Source organism: Opisthocomus hoazin, chromosome 2 (assembly GCF_030867145.1).
Source record: "Opisthocomus hoazin isolate bOpiHoa1 chromosome 2, bOpiHoa1.hap1, whole genome shotgun sequence".
Taxonomy (NCBI): domain Eukaryota; kingdom Metazoa; phylum Chordata; class Aves; order Opisthocomiformes; family Opisthocomidae; genus Opisthocomus; species Opisthocomus hoazin.
In genome coordinates, this window is record NC_134415.1 from 132184752 (window position 1) to 132203271 (window position 18520).

General features: G+C 53.5%; 1 protein-coding gene across 3 annotated transcripts in view; it reads left to right on the forward strand.

Moving 5' to 3' along the window:
* The window catches only part of DTNB (dystrobrevin beta), a 228928-nt gene that overhangs the window by 152801 nt on the left and 57607 nt on the right, over window positions 1-18520 (forward strand). For all 3 annotated transcript variants that reach the window (XM_075415135.1, XM_075415136.1, XM_075415137.1), the window contains exons 14-16: window positions 7901-7986; window positions 11079-11192; window positions 16534-16630. In XM_075415135.1, coding sequence (XP_075271250.1) covers window positions 7901-7986; window positions 11079-11192; window positions 16534-16630 — 297 coding nt within the window. The remainder of the gene's footprint in view (window positions 1-7900; window positions 7987-11078; window positions 11193-16533; window positions 16631-18520) is intronic.

The following is an 18520-nucleotide window of genomic DNA, read 5'->3' on the forward strand; positions in this document are numbered from 1 at the left end:
GGTGAGGCCCTGATCCAGGCTGCCCAGAGAAGCTGTGGCTGCCCCGTCCCTGGCAGGGTTCAAGGCCAGGTTGGATGGAGCTCTGAGCACCCTGGTCTGGTGGAAGATGTCCCTGCTGATGGCAGGGGGTTGGAACCAGATGATCTTCAAGGTCCCCTCCAACCCAAACCATTCTGTGATTCTGTGATTCTATGATTCTAAAGTTGAGCACCCTTCGTGCATCCTGCACCTGCGCTGTCAAAGCTGGAGAGCCCTGACGTGGCTTCCCCGGTTCTGAGTAATGACCGGCCAGCAAGGACCTACCCACAGGCCAGGTTGGACGGGGCTCTGAGCAACCTGGGCTGATTGAAAATGGCAGGGAGTTGGACTGTGTGGCCTTGAAAGGTCCCTTCCCACCCAAACCAGGCTGTGATTCGGTGATTTTCCGCTGTAGATCAGCTCAGCTATGCATGAACCATCCTGGGGCAGATGCTTATCCAAATTATTTTAAAAAGACCTCTGTCGATGGAGTCCACTCCAGCTGGAGTCCGTCAAGGGAATTTGTGCCAGTGTGTAAGTTTGTGTACCACTAAAAAGTTTTCCCTGAACCCTAACATAATGCTTCCTTGCTCGGTTTGAGCCCACTACTCGTTCTCCTATCTCAGGGGACATGACGAGCAGTATGTGACTCACCTCTTTGCAGCACGTGTATATTTGAGGTTTCTTGAGTTGTTTCCTCTCATTCTTTTATTCTCTTCTTTCTTTCAGTCTTTCCTCATTGTCATGATGTGCGGACCTCTGATCACTCTTCTTCACGCTCTTTCTGCAGTTGACCCTTAGCTGTTTTTAAATTCTAATGCTCAGGCTGGAGACAGTAGTTCCCCCGAGTCAGGGACCAGGGGTAGGTCACGCGTGGCGGTACATGGCATACCCTGCGCCGAACAGCCCGTTCCGGGGTTACTGGCGCGTGTTTGGGCTGTGAACTAAACTCATTCGAAAATCTGTTTTTGCCAAACGGCTGCCTCCGCCATTGGGTGTCTGTGCGGTTGGCGTGCCGGCGGTAAATCTGAGCGTTTTCGCTTAGAATCATAGAATATAGAATATCTTGAGCTGGAATCATAGAATATAGAATATCTCAAGTTGGAAGGGACCCATAAGGATCATCGAGTCCAACTTCCTGCTCCTCACAGCATTACCTAACACTAAACCTTATGACTAAGAGCATCGTTCAGATGCCCCTTGAACTCCGGCAGGCTTGGTGCCGTGACCACTTCCCTGGGGAGCCTGTTCCACTGACTGACCACCCTCTTCATGAAGAACCTTTTCCTAATGTCCAGTCTGAACTTCCCCTGATGCAGCTTCCATCCATCCATCCACCCACCCACCTACCCACCCATCCATCCATCCATCCATCCATCCATCCATCCATCCATCCACCCACCCACCCATCCATCCATCCACCCACCCACCCACCCATCCATCCATCCATCCATCCATCCATCCATCCATCCATCCATCTGTGGCCTCCCATGGGCACAGGGGCATCCCATGACCCACAATCATAGCTTCCTACTGCCCCATCCAGTGTGCGGTCCCATGGCCCTGATGGCGACGAGAGATCATCCAGCTCTTACCACTACCACTTGCCTTCGTAGAGTGCAACCTAGTTTTTCAAACCATTTCTCCAATCCCTCAAATAATTTTGTATTTTAGTGTATTTTATTTTTTATCTTGTCATGTAAAGCAGTAGGAGCTCACCAGAGTGTGATACCGTCAGCAAATGTAAGAAGTAAATACTTTATCATCCATGATATTAGTGAAAATAGTGAGTGGTCCTTGTTCTAAGAGAAAAGCTGTAAAACCCCACAACAGAATGTCCAAGGCATTGCTGAGGTGAAACTATTGTGTTAATACTTTCTCTCCTATACATAGGATTTGATTTTTTACTATGGAAGCAAAGCAGTTCGCTTTGGCATGATTTGTTCTTAAAAACTCCAAGTAGACTGTTACTTAGCCTGGCTTCTAAGTATTTACAAATGGGTTTATGTTGTGTTTTTTCCCCAAGAACTGAGGTTAAGCTGGCTGGCCTGTAGCTGTCAGCTCCTTCCTACGTTGTTTCTAGGTGCGAGCTTTATGGACAGCCTCTGCTAGCGTCTGGGGTGTCACCTTGTGAAACTGGGTGCTGTCAGAGACGAACGCAGAAGCTCTGAGACGGCCTCAGGTTTGTTTAAGCACCAGGCTCGAAGTGCTCTGATGAATTTCCCCATGCCCCGGCTACTCGAAACATCTCTCTGTGTCATCTTCAGCCTGTTTTCTCTTTTCTAATCTGAGTTTTTACCCCAGGGCTGTAAATTCCATGTCCTGGGCAGTTAATATCTTTTAATATTAGACCACCAGTGGACTTTTATTTTGTATAAAACCGAACCCAGAGAGCACGAACCAGAATCCCAGGGCTGGCTCCCGCCCACCGCTGCATCCACCCCGCTCCATCCTGCTGCCTCCTGGGACGCCGTTTGTTGGACACGGTGTCTTCTCACCCAGTCGAGGTCAGAAATACCTAGAACTGGGGTCAGATATTTTCTGGACAAGTGCAGAGCAAGCAGACGCCCACCTCCGTTGTATTGTCAGCGGGCTCCGCGCTGTCTCGGGCAGCTCTTTGGTACCCTTTTGGCTATGCAAGGGTTTGGACACCTCTCCTCCTGAGTCCACAGAATCACAGAATCACAGAATCACAGAATAGTAGGGGTTGGAAGGGACCTCTGTGGGTCATCTAGTCCAACCCTCCTGCTGAAGCAGGGTCACCTACAGCAGGCTGCACAGGACCTTGTCCAGGCGGGTCTTGAATATCTCCAGAGAAGGAGACTCCACAACCTCCCTGGGCAGCCTGGGCCAGGGCTCCGTCACCCTCAGAGGGAAGAAGTTCTTCCTCGGGTTCACCTGGAACTTCCCAGGCTTCAGTTTGTGCCCGTTGCCCCTTGTCCTGTCGCTGGGCACCACTGCAAAGAGTCTGGCCCCATCCTCCTGACCCCCACCCTGCAGATATTTAGAGGCATTTCGAAGGTCCCCTCGCAGCCTTCTCTTCTTCAGGCTGAACAAGCCCAGTTCCCTCAACCTCTCCTCGTAGGGGAGATGCTCCAGTCCCCTCACCATCCTTGTACCCACACTGTGGTAGAGGTTAGGTGAGAGACACGTGCTATCACTCAGTAGCCGCGTGGACGATAGACGCTAGGGTTCATGTGTAGCGGTCATTAAATACGCCTGGTGCCCATGTCTATGATATTGAGCGCTCTCACCCTCCAGAGCAGTGCAGCCGCGTACGAACCTCCTGCTGCAGGTAGTTCTTGGCTTGGGGTGAATTCCAAACCATGCTCAGAATTGCTTAACAGAGCTAGTTAGCCTGGACTAAAAATTAGGCAGGAGCTATACTAAGTATCTAACAATATGGGTGATCAAATTGCAGTGCCTCTGCCTGGTGCTTGTCGTTTCATCAGCGTAGACATCCCCATTGCAAACGTTCAGGTTGAGCACCAGGTGCCTTTTGAGCTGAAGACCTGGAAAGTTTAGATGTTGGTGGAGAATCAGCAGCCTGAATTTTTTTAGCTGGGCTTGTTTAGCCTTGAAAAGACTTGCGGGGGTCTTCTTCTGTATTAATATACGATGGTTGCAAGTAAGATGATGGAGCAGGCTCACTTCAGTGGTGCCGTGACAGAGCAAGATGCAGTGGGCACTGGCTCACTTCCATTTAAAGAAGAAAAAACTTTCTTATGGTGTAAGTGCTCAAACACTTGAATGGGTCACCCCAGCAGGTTGTGGAGCCTTCATCCTTGGAGGTATTCAAACCCAGCTGGACAGTGTCCTGAGCAACCCACTGTAGCTGACATTGCTTCGAGCAGGGTTTTCGGATTAGACCAGCTCAAAAGGTCCTTTCCAACCCCAACGACTCCATGATTCTGAGTTGCAATAGAAAATTAAATGGACTCTTGGAAGCAGTAGAACAAGTAAGAGAACAGTGAGTTGTCATACAAAATAGCCACGGTGCAGTTTCCAAAAGACCCCCTGACTAGCGATGTTTGAAAGTGAGCAGCGTGAGGGACGTGTCTCCTCAAAGTTCTCTGCAGTGTTGTCTTTGCTCCTGAGGACGCCAGTACTTTAGGTCATGAGGGTGATTTCAGGCTTTGGGCAGGATTTCTGAAGAAGGGGATTAAGGACAAGACTGTGTTTTTAAAGGCACAGTCCTACGCTGCAGCAGAACAAAGGTTCACGTGCTTCGGATGGAGCCCCCAGAGCCTCGGGAAGCTCCTGAGGCTGCCGGTGAAGCCCATCACCTGCACTTGTCCTTGTCCCTGGTGGTACCAGCATGCAGGGATGGACCATGGGACCTCAGCTTTTTGACACACCGTTCCATGGGACCTATACCGTGACTGTTCAGGTCACCCCAAGATGGAAAGAGTGGTGGTAGCGCTGCTGCCTGCGCTGTGCCCCTGCCCCGAACGTCGAGATGAGACGAGATGAGAGATGCGAGCTGGGGTTTCGCCCGGCTGTATCGGCAGGTCCGTCCCAGCTCCTCATCCATGCCAGCTGTGTTCCTTGGTGGAAGAGCAGAGCCCACCCTGTGCCGTCAGCCCCTCCTGTGCCTGGGGAAGAGGGGGTTTTCTGGCCCTGCTGCCATGAACGGTGATTCTGCCCTTCGGCTTCTGAGTTGATTTGTTTCCGTTTTTCACGCTGTTCATTTTAACTCCCAAGCTGTTCTGTTTCTGCTTGCCTGGGACGTGCCTTGCCAAGCAGTTTTCACACAGGCAGTTTCCACATCGTTAGGAGACTCCTGAAGTGGCTGTCAGATCACCCAGGAGGACACAGGAGACCAGCTTGTAGGCAAGTCGTTCAAGCAAGGCTTACCTGCTGCATGCAAACCCACCCACCATGGGGGTTTTGCCCGAAGAAGAGAAGTGCTGTCCACACTTCAAGCCTGACTCCAGTCAGGGCTGGCTCTAGATACCCACAGCAAAACCAAACTGAAAGCCTAGCAGTGTCTGTCCCCTGTGTCCTGTGTCTGTCACTCTCCACCCTGTCTCCAGGAGCACTGGTGGACACCAGGCTCTTCCCTCCAGCTTCTGTTTTTCTACCCAGACAGTTTTCGAAAATGGTTGTGAAAGTCTCTTCTCAAACCAGGATCCCAATCTGAGGTCTTTCTGAAAATGTTGTGGTAAAAATCTGTGCAATCTTGAGATCAGATGAAAACAGAAAGGCAAAAGTAGAGCACCGAAGTTCAGAGCTCTTGACAAAGCCCTGGAGATGTGATGCGTTGGTATCCACGCTCATCCTTCTGGCACCAGCAGCGAGGGGGCTTTGCCACGCTCCCTTTGCCAGCTTTTGGACCATTCTGCCATGGCAGCCCCTCAGAGCCTCCCCTGGAGCCGTAGTCCTGTCGTGTCTGCGCTCCTGGAGAAGCGCTGACTCTTGTGAAGAAGCAAGGCGTCCTGGCTGCAACCCGTCATCAGCGTGACGAGCCAAGAGTTCAGCTGCAGGGTCCTTCTCCCTCTGGTCCCACAGCACAGCCACTGTCATGTGGGATGGTTCTGCTCTTCCAGGGCTGCTGCGTTTGCAGCGTCGCCTCCACGAGCTCCAACCTGGGGATGCTGACACCCGGTTTCCCAAGTACACGGTGAGAGGCACCATGGCCTTCGCTGTCTGTGCTGCTGGTGTGAGCACACCCTCGCTGCACGGGACCCAGAGACTGCCAGAATGAGGAGATCTCATCTGGGGACTGGAGCGTCTCTGCTGCGGGGAAGGCTGAGGGAGCTGGGACTGCTCAGCCTGGAGCAGGGAAGGCTCAGGGAGGTGGAACCCATCTCTGTGAATACCTGTGGGGAGGGTGCCAAGAGGACAGAACCAGGCTCTTCCCAGTGGTTCCCAGTGCCAGGACCAGAGGCACAAACTGGACCACAGGTGGTTCCTTCTGAACATCAGGAAACACTTTTCAGCATGAGGGTGCCTGAGCACTGGCACAGGTTACTCAGGGAGCTTGTGGAGTCTCCCACCTTGGAGATCTTCAGAAGCCATTGGACATGGTCCTGCCTCTGGGTGGCCCTGCTTGAGCAGATGACCTTCCAGAGGTCCCTTCCAACTTCAGCCATTCTGTGATTCTGTAATGACCTGGTGTCGGAAGTAGACCCTACATACCAGCTTGTTCCTCAGGCAGGGAGACCTGTCCACGATAAAAGATGTGTCCCCAGCTCCGAGTGGACAACTTCGTGTATCTGATGGCCAGAAGGATATTTTGGAGTTGTACTGGACTTTCTAAGCAGCATCTTGGGATTCCACTGCACTGAACCAGTACAAGTCCTTGTAATTCTTCTCTCTCTTTCTTCTTAGTCCGTGTAATTGGCTGCTTCACCATCCAGCTCTGCTGCCAGCAGGTTCTTCCCAAAAGTTGCATCAGGAGAGGTTTACATTGGAGATTAGGAAAAATTTCTTTCCTGAAAGGCATTGGACCAGGCTGCCCAGGGAGGTGGCTGGGTCCCCGTCCCGGGAGGGGTTCAAAAACCGTGTGGATGTGGCACACGGGGACATGGTTTAGCAGGCATGGGGGTGTTGGGTTGGTGGTTGGACTTGGTGATCTTAGAGGTCTTTCCAACCTTTATGATTCTGTGAGTCTGTGAGTGGGCAGTGTTTTCTGGCCTTCAGCGTTCCAAGCAGCGTGCGTTGGAGTTTAGCAGCTCAACACCAGGCATCTGCTGTGTGTGGTCTGGAAGTCCCATGTAACGTAGCGTGAGATGGTGGGTCTTCATTCACCAGTGTTTAACAGCAAACCACAACAGCTGAATGCGCTGAGAGACTTAATTTAATCCCAGCGTCACTGCCAAGGCGATGAGTTTGAAGAAGGGGAGGAGTGGGACCTGCAGAAAGCACAGGGAAGCAGTATCAGCTTACTGCAGAAGCGGGCTGGAGACCTTGCTGTGGAGACCTTTCTGTCAAACCATTTCCAAGCATTGCTGAAGCGGTCCGGTGTTGGGGTGTTGTGACCACAAAATGGAGAAGATGAGCGAGTCGCGTTGTCCGCCATGCGTTGTGGTGTTCGGCGGTGGTACAGGTGCCAGGACTCTGGCTATAACTTATTCCAGCTTTTCTTCGCTAGCTGACGTATGGGAAGGTCGATGTTCCACCAGAGGACTTTGTGACAAAGACGTAACTGCGTCTCCTCCCAGGGCAGCCTGCCAGTGCTTTAGGAGCAGATAGCTGTGGTGTATTTTTTTCTGAAGGTCTTTAAAAAAATACAGAATCACAGAATCACAGAGCGGTAGGGGTTGGAAGGGACCTCTGTGGGTCATCTAGTCCAACCCTCCTGCCGAAGCAGGGTCACCTACAGTAGGTTGTGGAGAACCTTGTCCAGGCGGGTCTGGAATATCTCCAGAGAAGGAGACTCCACAACCTCCCTGGGCAGCCTGGGCCAGGGCTCCGTCACCCTCAGAGGGAAGAAGTTCTTCCTCGGGTTCAGCTGGAGCTTCATCTGCTTCAGTTTGTGCCCAATTCACAGAATCACAGAATCACAGAATAGTAGGGGTTGGAAGGGACCTCTGTGGGTCACCCAGTCCAACCCTCCTGCCGAAGCAGGGTCACCTACAGTAGGCTGCACAGGACCTTGGATAATATCGGCAGATATTCAGACAGACAGTGAGGATGGTGAGCCAGGTCACCCCTTCAGCGGCCGCCCACCCTGAGACCGGGCCACGGCAGCTGTAAAACCGCGTCTCGACGTGCCCCGCAGCCCCTCTCAGCACGGCGACGTTCACAGCTCTGCAGCCTGGGCGAGAAGTATCGTACCGCGGCCTTCGGGAGATGCGGGGCCGGCTCCAGACCGTGCCGTGTGTGGTAACGGGTGATGAATACTCTGTCTAATTTTTCTCTGTTCCTCATCCACCAGCCTCGCCCACCAACAGACCTGGGTTTCAGCTTCGATGCCAACAAACAGCAGAGGCAGCTGATAGCGGAGCTGGAAAACAAAAACAGGTAAAAAGCAAGCTCTGGTCGGGACTGTTTTAGGAACAACGCCGGAGGAGAGAGAAGCTTTGAGTCCTCGCGCGTTGTCTTTAACCTGTTGCGTTGGGGTAACCAGCTTGTTCTCCTCCATCTTTGGTTGGAAGGCGCAGCCGCCTTGTTAACCAGTCTGCTCGGGGCGGGTGCAGCTGCGGGGAGCTGCTTCCCCAGGGAGCACGCGGGTCTTCTTCGCCGAGCTTCCTAAAACCACCTCAAGCCCATGCTGGGCGTCGGGGGCTGCGTCGCTGCCTGGCCAGGCGGTCTGCACACCCAGAATCACAGAATCACAGAATGGTAGGGGTTGGAAGGGCCCTCTGTGGGTCATCTAGTCCAACCCTCCTGCCAAAGCAGGGTCACCCAGAGCAGGCTGCACAGGACCTTGTCCAGGCGGGTCTGGAATATCTCCAGAGAAGGAGACTCCACAGCCCCTCTGGGCAGCCTGGGCCAGGGCTCCGTCACCCTCAGAGGGAAGAAGTTCTTCCTCATGTTCAGACGGCAGACGTCGCGCGGCGGGGGAAGCCGGGCACATGGCAGCGGGAAAATACATCGGCTGCGGTGCAGCGGAGCAAGCAGGTTGGAAGGCTGGGGTGGGTAAATTCAGCTGGGGAAGAAAGAGTGGGTTTTTGCCTTTTGCTGGAAGACAAAAGAGTCTGAAGAAACTGGGAGTCCTGGAAGAGATAGGAGGTGGGATGTAGGAGATGGTTTCCTTCTTCTGGCCATGAGCGAGCAGCGTGCGCTGGCAGCCCCACCAACCGTGCCCTGGGCTGCATCCCCAGCAGCGTGGGCACAGGGCGAGGGAGGGGGTTCTGCCCCTCTGCCCCGCTCTGCTCAGACCCCCCCGGGAGTCCTGCGTCCAGCTCTGGAGCCCTCAGCACAGGACAGAGCTGGAGCTGTGGGAGCGGGGCCAGAGGAGGCCCCAGCAATGATGCGAGGGCTGGAACCCCTCTGCTGGGAGGAGAGGCTGGGAGAGCTGGGGCTGCTCAGCCTGGGGAGGAGAAGGCACCGGGGACACCTTAGAGCAGCCCCCCAGTACTTAAAGGGGGCTTACAAGAAAGCTGGGGACAGGCTGTTTAGCAGGGTCTGCAGTGATAGGACATGGGGTGATGGCTTTAAACTAAAATAGGGGAGATTTAGGCTGGATGTAAAGAAGGAAATTGTTTACACTGAGGGTGGTGAGACCCTGGCCCAGGTTGCCCAGAGAGGTGGGAGATGCCCCATCCCTGGAACCATTCCAGGCCAGACTGGACGGGGCTCTGAGCACCCTGGTCTGGTTGGAGATGTCCCTGCCCATGGCAGGGGGTTGGACTGTGTGGCCTTCAAAGGTCCCTTCCCACCCAAACCAGTCTGTGATCCGAAGATTCTTCTTGCTCCAGAGGGACCGTGAAGAGCTCTCTCTGTTTTTAGAAGTGTTGCATTTGCGCTTACCCACTTCTTCAACACCCACATGTGGAGTTCACGTTTCTCTGGCTGAGAGAACCTAAGAGGGTGCAGCTCTAACGAGCAAGCCGTTGAGCGGTTCCAGGCCCCACGTGCCGCACGGCGCAGGCAGCCCGTGGGTCTCCTGCGGAGCCTCTCCGGGTGCCCGATGCCGCGCTGGCCCCGAGCCGTGCCCAGGTCCCACTGCACCTTGGCTGCCGTGAGTGGGCTTGCCCCGTGCCGAGCACCCACTCCGGGCAAAAGCTCTGCTTCGGGTTAGTTCGGGGGCGAACTGGTTCCTGGAGAGCCCAGGAACAGCGCGATCCTTGCACCCTGCAACCGTCGTAGCTTCACTGCGCTACCGAGAGATCTCGCTGGCGTTTGAAATCGTTCGTCAAGATCACAGATAAGGGAGATCTCAGTCAGTGCTGGTACCAAACCTTGCAAGGAGAGAGCTCAGCAGTGTTAAAAAAAGGGCAGGAGGAGAAGAATTAGAGATTACAATCTTCGCCCTCAGAAGGATTTCGTTCCCATTTTAATAAGCGAGTCCTTGGCCGTCGGTGCTACGTTCCCTCACCTCCGGCTACGCGGAACACGGCGGGTTAACTGGGCTGCTGGCTGATCGCCTTCACACAGAATCCCAGCATGGTCGGGGTTGGAAGGGACCTCTGTGGGTCACCCAGTCCAACCCCCTGCCCAAGCAGGGTCACCCAGAGCAGGGGGCACAGCACCGCGGCCAGGCGGGGCTGGAATATCTCCAGAGAAGGAGACTCCACAGCCCCTCTGGGCAGCCTGGGCCAGGGCTCCGTCACCCTCAGAGGGAAGAAGTTCTTCCTCGGGTTCAGCTGGAGCTTCCCAGGCTTCAGTTTGTGCCCGTTGCCCCTTGTCCTGTCGCTGGGCACCACTGGAAAGAGTCTGGCCCCGTCCTCCTGACCCCCACCCTTCAGATATTTAGAGGCATTTCGAAGGTCCCCTCTCAGCCTTCTCTTCTCCAGGCTGAACAAGCCCAGCTCCCTCAGCCTCTCCTCGTAGGGGAGATGCTCCAGTCCCCTCCTCATCCTCGCAGCCCTGCACTGGACTCTCTCCAGTAGCTCCTCATCCTTCTTGAACTGAGGAGCCCAGCACAGGACACAGCACTTCCCCTGGCCAGACCTCACGAGCTCGTCGCTGTCACTCTGAGCTGCTGCTTCCCTCGTTCCTGCTGACCTGCCCGGAGCCGGGGAAGGGTGGCTGGGAAGATGAGCGGTGCCGGCACGGCTGCGGATGCTGGCGCTGCCGCTTCGGAGCCCTTCCTACAGCACGAGCAGCGCGGGTTAGGCTGCAAATGAACTTTTTTCCTCTTAGACCCATCCCTGAGCCCATCCTGCATGAAAGGTTTTGGAGAGACATTGCCAACATGTGGCAGAGGAGTGATTTCAGGCTTCTTGTTGCTTAAGTAATAAATTTTCTCTGTGTGTCACAGCGATTCGTAGGGCTGTGCTGACTGACCTGTCCCAGGTTCGAATCCGTGCCAGTCGTCCATGAAAGGAATTGCTGTCCCGAGGCTGGAGACGGAGAGAAAGAGCGCCTGAAGGGCTGGAGCAGTGTTGAGGAGCAGCGCGGAGGCTGACCTTTTTTCCTCTTTAATCTTCCCTCTGTCGTTTCTCTAGAGAGATCCTCCAAGAAATCCAGCGGCTCAGGCTGGAGCACGAACAAGCCTCTCAGCCCACCCCCGAGAAAGCCCAGCAGAACCCGACTTTGTTGGCTGAACTCCGGCTTCTCCGGTAAAACCCCCCTGCAGCTGGCGGGGGTTGGGTAGGAGCGTCCCGTGGCACGGAGCGCGTGGGACGGGGGATCAGCCGCGCGTCCTCCGGGACCTGGAAGCGTGGTTTGAAACGGCTGAATTCTGAAGACTGACAGCACAGTACAATTTGCCTTTTTCAAAAGTGGATTTAGAAGTAAATACAACCGTCTCTTAAAATTAGTTCTATTTGTGTAGCTCAGAAAACTGTTTGTAAAGGAGAGAGCGATAGGGAGAAACAGCTGAAATGGCGTTGGCTGCTGATCCATTCTTGCCCAAAGGAGCAGACGTGGAGATAAACGCCAGGTATCCGATCAGTCAGGGAAACTCCACAAGCTGGTCCCTGCAGGTAGTCAGACGTACACAGAATCACAGAATCACAGCCTGGCAGGGGTGGGCAGGGCCCTCTGTGGGTCACCCAGCCCAACCCCCTGCCCAAGCAGGGTCACCCAGAGCAGGGGGCACAGCACCGCGGCCAGGCGGGGCTGGAATATCTCCAGAGAAGGAGACTCCACAGCCCCTCTGGGCAGCCTGGGCCAGGGCTCTGTCACCCTCAGATGGAAGAAGTTCTTCCTCGGGTTCAGCTGGAACTTCCCAGGCTTCAGTTTGTGCCCGTTGCCCCTTGTCCTGTCGCTGGGCACCACTGCAAAGAGCTGGAGAAGAAGTTTGCATTTTGAAGTGGTGGGGGAAAATTGTCAGTGTTCTAGAATAAAGCGTTTCATAGTTTGGGTGGTCGCAAGGGCATTCTCTGGCTGTATTTTATTTAATCTTCTAACACAAGTTAATTCAGAGCTCAACCTTCAAAAATGCCATCTGTGATCTAAAGTAGCTTCTAAGATTCAAGCTCTTGGCAGCGGCAGCTCTCGGCGGACCGCGTTGCGTCTCATTCGTTGGGGTGGACGTGTCCTGCCCTCTCGGGTACGGCTCGGTCGCTGCGCTGCCCGGGAATTCGGGTTTTTAGGGTTTCCCACGCAGTGTGCTCCTCTTGGGATGGAGCTCCTGTGCCTGCGGGCACCAGCTGCACCGAGTAATCCAGCCCCACGTCGCAAAAACGAAGGCTTTTGACTGCTTTTTGTTACTTTTCCTAGAGACTCTGCTACATTATAGTACACTGCAGCATCTCACAGAATCACAGAATCACAGAAAAGTAGGGGTTGGAAGGGACCTCTGTGGGTCATCCAGTCCAACCCTCCTGCCGAAGCAGGGTCACCTACAGCAGGCTGCACAGGACCTTGTCCAGGCGGGGCTGGAATATCTCCAGAGAAGGAGACTCCACAGCCTCCCTGGGCAGCCTGGGCCAGGGCTCCGTCACCCTCAGAGGGAAGAAGTTCTTCCTCGGGTTCAGCTGGAGCTTCCTCTGCTTCAGTTTGTGCCCGTTGCCCCTTGTCCTGTCACTGGGCACCACTGCAAAGAGTCTGGCCCCGTCCTCCTGACCCCCACCCTGCAGATATTTAGAGGCATTTCTAAGGTCCCCTCTCAGCCTTCTCTTCTCCAGGCTGAACAAGCCCAGCTCCCTCAGCCTCTCCTTGTAGGAGAGATGCTCCAGTCCCCTCCTCATCCTCGTAGCCCTGCGCTGGACTCTCTCCAGTAGCTCCTCATCTTTCTTGAACTGGGGAGCCCAGCACTGGACACAGCACTGCAGATGGGGCCTCCCCAGGGCAGAGCAGAGGGGGAGGAGACCCTCCCTCACCCTGCTGCCCACACTCCTCCTCGTGCACCCCAGGATCCCATTGGCCTTCTTGGCACCCAGGGCACGCTGCTGGCTCATGGTCACCCTGTCGTCCCCCAGCACTCCCAGTCCCTCTCCGCAGAGCTGCTCTCCAGCAGCTCAGCCCCAGCCTGTCCTGGTGCCTGGGGTTGTTCCTCCCCAGGTGCAGGACCCTGCATTTGCCTTTGTACTGATATTTGCACTGATATTTTTCATCCTGTTGCCTAATGATAATAGCTGTATTTATAGCTATATGTGTTTTCTAGCTATGTGCTTTACATACCTATGTATAGCATTTTTTAAAAATGCTTAAAAAAACTGGAGGGGATGGAAAAAATATCCACAAATGTTTACGCAAGAGGTGGAGAAAAAGGAGATTGCAGGGCAGCTTGATGTGCCGTTTGACCCAGCAGAGAACGATGTTGTAAGAACCCAGAGCTGAAACTGGAAACAAGCCACGTTCAGACCACAACTACAGCACATGCTTTTTAAAGCCAGGCAATCACCTCAAGAGCAGTGATGGAGCTGTCAGCCCCTCGGTGTCCTTCCTGAAGATGTGAGTCCAAAACACGGGTTATTGGGAGCCAAACAGAGCTAACCGGGAGGAGTTAGAGGGCTTCTGTTTTGCTAAAGGAAAAAGAAGCTAAATGGTCATTGTAGCCACTTCTGGCCTTCAGATATGTAAGAACCACGGGCAAATAGAAGATTTATGAAAGAAAATAAAAGGTTGAATGAAGAGTATGAGTCGTGATTGTCCGGTCTGGCCTTCCGTGAGACACCGGCTGGGGAGTTCCTCCCTGCGGCGCTTCTTTTCGGCCGGGCTGCAGCATCCACACGAGACAGACGTTCAAGCTTTCGCTTCAGAGATGGGAAGAAAGCCACGTCCCCCGATTCTGTTCGTGAGGTCGTCAGTTGATTTCTGCGCTTCGTCTGTGTTTAGCGGACTAAAAGCGTGCGTGTTATTGCTAACCTTCGTAAGCCTCGTGCCATCTCCCAAACCTTGTCTTTCTCCGAGCTTTTGGCTGCTGGGCTAAAGGGATCTCTTTCAAAATTCCTCTTGGTGTGTGAGTATTTACCAACTTTGATTCCCTCCTCTCTTAACCTCATCCGGCGTAAATACCTGGAACTCCTTTGGTGTCCCCGTGAAGCAGGTTTGCCCGATCTCCAGCTATCCCTTTAGCCTGCTGTCGAGTGCCCTCCACGTCCTCTGCATCTCGTCTCTCTACAGGCAGCAGGGCTGGCTGTGGCATCTCATGCATACTTTCACTGGTGCTGTAGAACCACAGAACCATTAAGGTTGGAAAAGACTTCTAAGATCATGAAGTCCCACCATCAACCCAACACCCCCATCCCTACTAAGAGCCAGTGTTAGCTTCCTTACCACCAAACATTTTGGAGGGTTGGACTAGATGACCCACAGAGGTCCCCTTGGTTGGACTAGATGACCCACAGAGGTCCCTTCCAACCCCTACTATTCTGTGATTCTGTGAAACATCACTCTCATTCATAAAGTCAAAGCGCACGTGTATTTTCTCGGCTGCGTAGCACCGCAGTGGAAGCTCACCATTAGCATGTTGCCTTCACCAAGTCACCACTACCGAGGAGCCGCTCCCCCAGCCTGCGAGTCCTGCGTGCTGGCCTTGCCCTTGGTTAGACGTCAGCACACGTTACCAAGCCATCGCAGCTGCTGGGTAGAATTTAGGCTGTGAAAGCAGGAGAGAGAGATACCCATGGAAAAGGAGCGTGTCCCGGGTTTACAGAGCTGTGGAGAGCCCAGCCCGGGGGGCTGAGTCTGCTCTATGAAGCTGCCACAAGTGTGGCCTCGGGTGAAGCAAGGTTGGAGCCTGCATCCGTACGGATCGCTGGCTGGCAACGCGATGTGCGTGGCTTCGGCGTGGAGCCCCCAGGATGCTCCTTCTCACACCAGGGCCCAGGAGCGCTTTGCCCCCGGTGTCTGGTCAGCTGGGTCTCTCCCTTCGTCTCTGGAGGTCCCACCCGGGGTTTTCAGCATGGAACGCCCTTGGTCACGGACAGACGGTGCCTCCTCCTCCTTCGCTGGAGGTCGTTGAAGAAGAAATTGGGTAACATCAGCCGAAATCAGACGTACGCATTGATGCCGAGTCTTCATTACCAACGACATTTGCAGAGCTATATGTAGTTAATGCCTCGATTTTTACATTATTTGTAGTTGTTAACCAGAATGTTATATTGCGTAACTACAGAGTAGAACCCACAGACTTTGAACTGACCTAGAGAGAGAAAAAGGACCATATGGACATGGAAAGCTTGGTCTGTGGTGTTTTTTTAACACATTCTAGGTGACCACGCATGTGTAATCATCTCTTTATGGCCTTATTTTTGTGAGATGTTCTGGCATTTAGTAACTACATTCTTCAAAATACAAGAAGATGTTGAAAGAAATTCCCAGGGTCGTTAGTACTTCGTAGTCTTCTCTCCTTTTAAGAACCAGTATAGAAACAAGTGAATTCTGTTAGGTAGCCTTGGGAGTTTTCTGGCTGGGTGTGTGCGTACGGTATGCCGTGTGCTCGGTCACCATAGCGAGAGCAAGCCGTGCTCAACAGAGGTATTCGGTCTGAGTAAATGGCCCGTTTCTGCTCCGGATGCTGATGTCCAACTGGTGTTTCTAAAACTAGTTGGTTATTAAAATTCCCAGAATGATTTATCCATAGTACATTACATGAAAACACCGACACAATCTAAGACATTTGGATATTCAGTCTGTAACATGTGGTGCCTTTGACTTTGGAGTAAGACGTTATGATGTCCACACAAATAACTGTAGGTGAATGAAGAAGGGTTTCTAATCTGTTTTTTTTTCTTACAGCTGTTGATCACTACTGATGATTGGGGTTTGTGGGGCCCAGCATTTCTTCAGTCATATAAGATACTGAACTTCTGACGCGTTGACGTTTGTCTTTGAATTCCTCCTTATATTAGTCACTTCTTTATTTTTGAAATGTAAAATAAAATCAAACAGTCCTATTTCCTTAAATATCTCTCAGATAGGCATCCGTAGAAACACCGAGGTTTTCTGGTGCCAAGGAAAGGGAAGGTCACTTCTTATCTCCTTTCCTTGTTACCTGGGTGCTGGTGCAGCAGATATGTCCAAGATTATGCGTCACGGCGGTGGACAGGAATAGCTCTGCCCAGTCGCCATCCAGACCGGTGGTAGCTTTGCCTTTCCAAAACTTCTGCTGCCCTTTCTCCTCTTTTTTTTTTTTTCTCCTCTCAGTCTTTCCTCCCGTAGTTCGTTTCTGCTCGTCTGAAAGCTCTGCGGGATGCCTGGGTCTGACGTTAAGAACGTTCTTAAAGGAAGAAAAAAGTGGGCTTTTTGGCTCAAAATGCAGTGCTCTTGAAAAGGGCTTCCTACTGCCACGCTGCCGAGTGTGGATATCTGGATTTTAAGTGAAAAGCTGGATTGTTGTGTATAGGTTTCGTGGTCATCATACTCTGCTGTGCTCCATTTTTTTAAATCGGAAGCAGGGGGGGTGATGAAAACCCAAGCCACAGTTATGTTATGTGGGTGACTTTCTGAAGGAGTTTTGAAATACCCCAAGTTTCTTTTCTGACTCTTTCTTTCATGTCACTTGAACAGGCAGAGGAAGGATGAACTGGAGCAGAGGATGTCTGCACTTCAAGAAAGCAGAAGAGAACTGATGGTGCAGCTCGAAGGGCTGATGAAACTGCTCAAAGTAAGCTGTCCTCTGTCCAGACTGCCCTGCATCCTTCTCCTCCCCAGGTCGGGAGTTCGCTGGGGCTGCTCTGGGATTCCTGCTTTGCTGTCCTGCCGCTGTAAATACTTCATGAGGAATAGAAGGAATTTGCAAAAAGTCATTTCGCTGCGGGCTCTGCGCGTTGGTGCAGATGGTGAAGGGGTTTTCAGGTTCGTGTGCTGCTGCGTTGGTTGAAATATCAAGAGCCTGTGAGATTTGGAAGGCTTGAACGAAGTGTGAGAGTTGGTAATCAACCGCATGCTGTTCTGGGTAATAATTCAGTTTTTCCAACTCACACTGGGAGATGAACCGGGACCGCAGCGGCACGGCGCGGCGTCTCACCGGGTGATACCGCACGAGCCCACCACGGCTGGGGCACGCGAGGGTCCTGGCCCGGGTCTGCAGTGGATGTGGCTGTCGGGAGTTCCGACGGCGGGACGTTGCCTTTCCATGGAGTCCTGTCGGGCTGAGCTCACAGTTGATGACTGCGGTCTGAAATGCTCTCACGCGTTGGTTCTTTCCATTCTTAAAATTGGACAAGAGCCTCTCAGTAAGGTGAGTGGCAAAGCACTGTCCTTGCTCAGAGAGGTTCTGGTCGAAGACAAGATTGTGGGACTGAGCGCACCCTCAGCACCTTTGCCGACGACACCAAGCTGTGTGGTGCGGTCAACACGCTGGAGGGAAGGGATGGAGTCCCGAGGGACCTGGACAGGCTGGAGAGGTGGGCCTGCATGAACCACGTGAAGTTCAACAAGGCCAAGTGCAAGGTCCTGCACGTGGGTCGGGGCAATCCCAAACACAGCTACAGGCTGGGCAGGGGGTGGCTCGAGAGCAGCTCTGAGGAGAAGGGCTTGGGGGTGCTGGTGGGTGAGAAGCTCACCATGAGCCGGCAATGTGCGCTGGCAGCCCAGAAAGCCAACCATGTCCTGGGATGCATCCAGAGCAGCGTGGCCACCAGGGCGAGGGAGGGGATTCTGCCCCTTTACTCCGCTCTCGTCAGACCCCACCTGGAGTCCTGCGTCCAGCTCTGGAGCCCCCAACACAAGAAGGACATGGATGTGTTGGAGTGGCTCCAGAGGAGGCCACGAAGATGATCCGAGGGCTGGAGCACCTCTCCTCCGAGGACAGGCTGAGGGAGCTGAGGCTGTTCAGCCTGGAGAGGAGAAGGCTGCGGGGTGACCTTAGAGCAGCTGCCAGTGCCTGAAGGGGCTACAGGAAGGATGGAGAGGGGCTTTGCACAAGGGGGTGCAGTGATAGGACAAGGGGGAACGGCTCTAAACTACAAAAGGGCAGATTGAGATGAGATATTGGGAAGAAATTCTTCCCCATGAGGGTGGTGAGGCCCTGGCCCAGGCTGCCCAGAGAAGCTGTGGCTGCCCCCTCCCTGGCAGGGTTCAAGGCCAGGTTGGATGGAGCTCTGAGCACCCTGGGCTGGTGGAAGATGTCCCTGCTGATGGCAGGGGGGTTGGAACCAGATGATCTTCAAGGTCTCTTCCAACCCAAACCATTCTAGGATTCTAAGATGCAACAAAGATGCTACGGGCAGTGGCCGAACTGGGAGGGAGATGGCAGCCGTGCCACTGGCAGGAGCAGCGCCGGGTTTATGGATTAGCTGTAGGCACATCTTGGTAGTTCCAGAAAAGTTTAGAGCTTGCCTGCGCTTGGAGGTGATAATGAATTCAGATCGTCTGCAGAAAGTGCGGTCGCTCCTCAGACGAGGCTGGCATCCTGGCGTAGGAATGCATATACGAGAGGCTGTGATGGAACGCTCTGCAGCAGGGCTCACTTTCTTTAGTTTCCCTGTGCAGCTGAGCACATAGAATTAGTGTTTGGGAAGCGATTTTCTTTTTTGAAGTCAGTGGTTCTGCA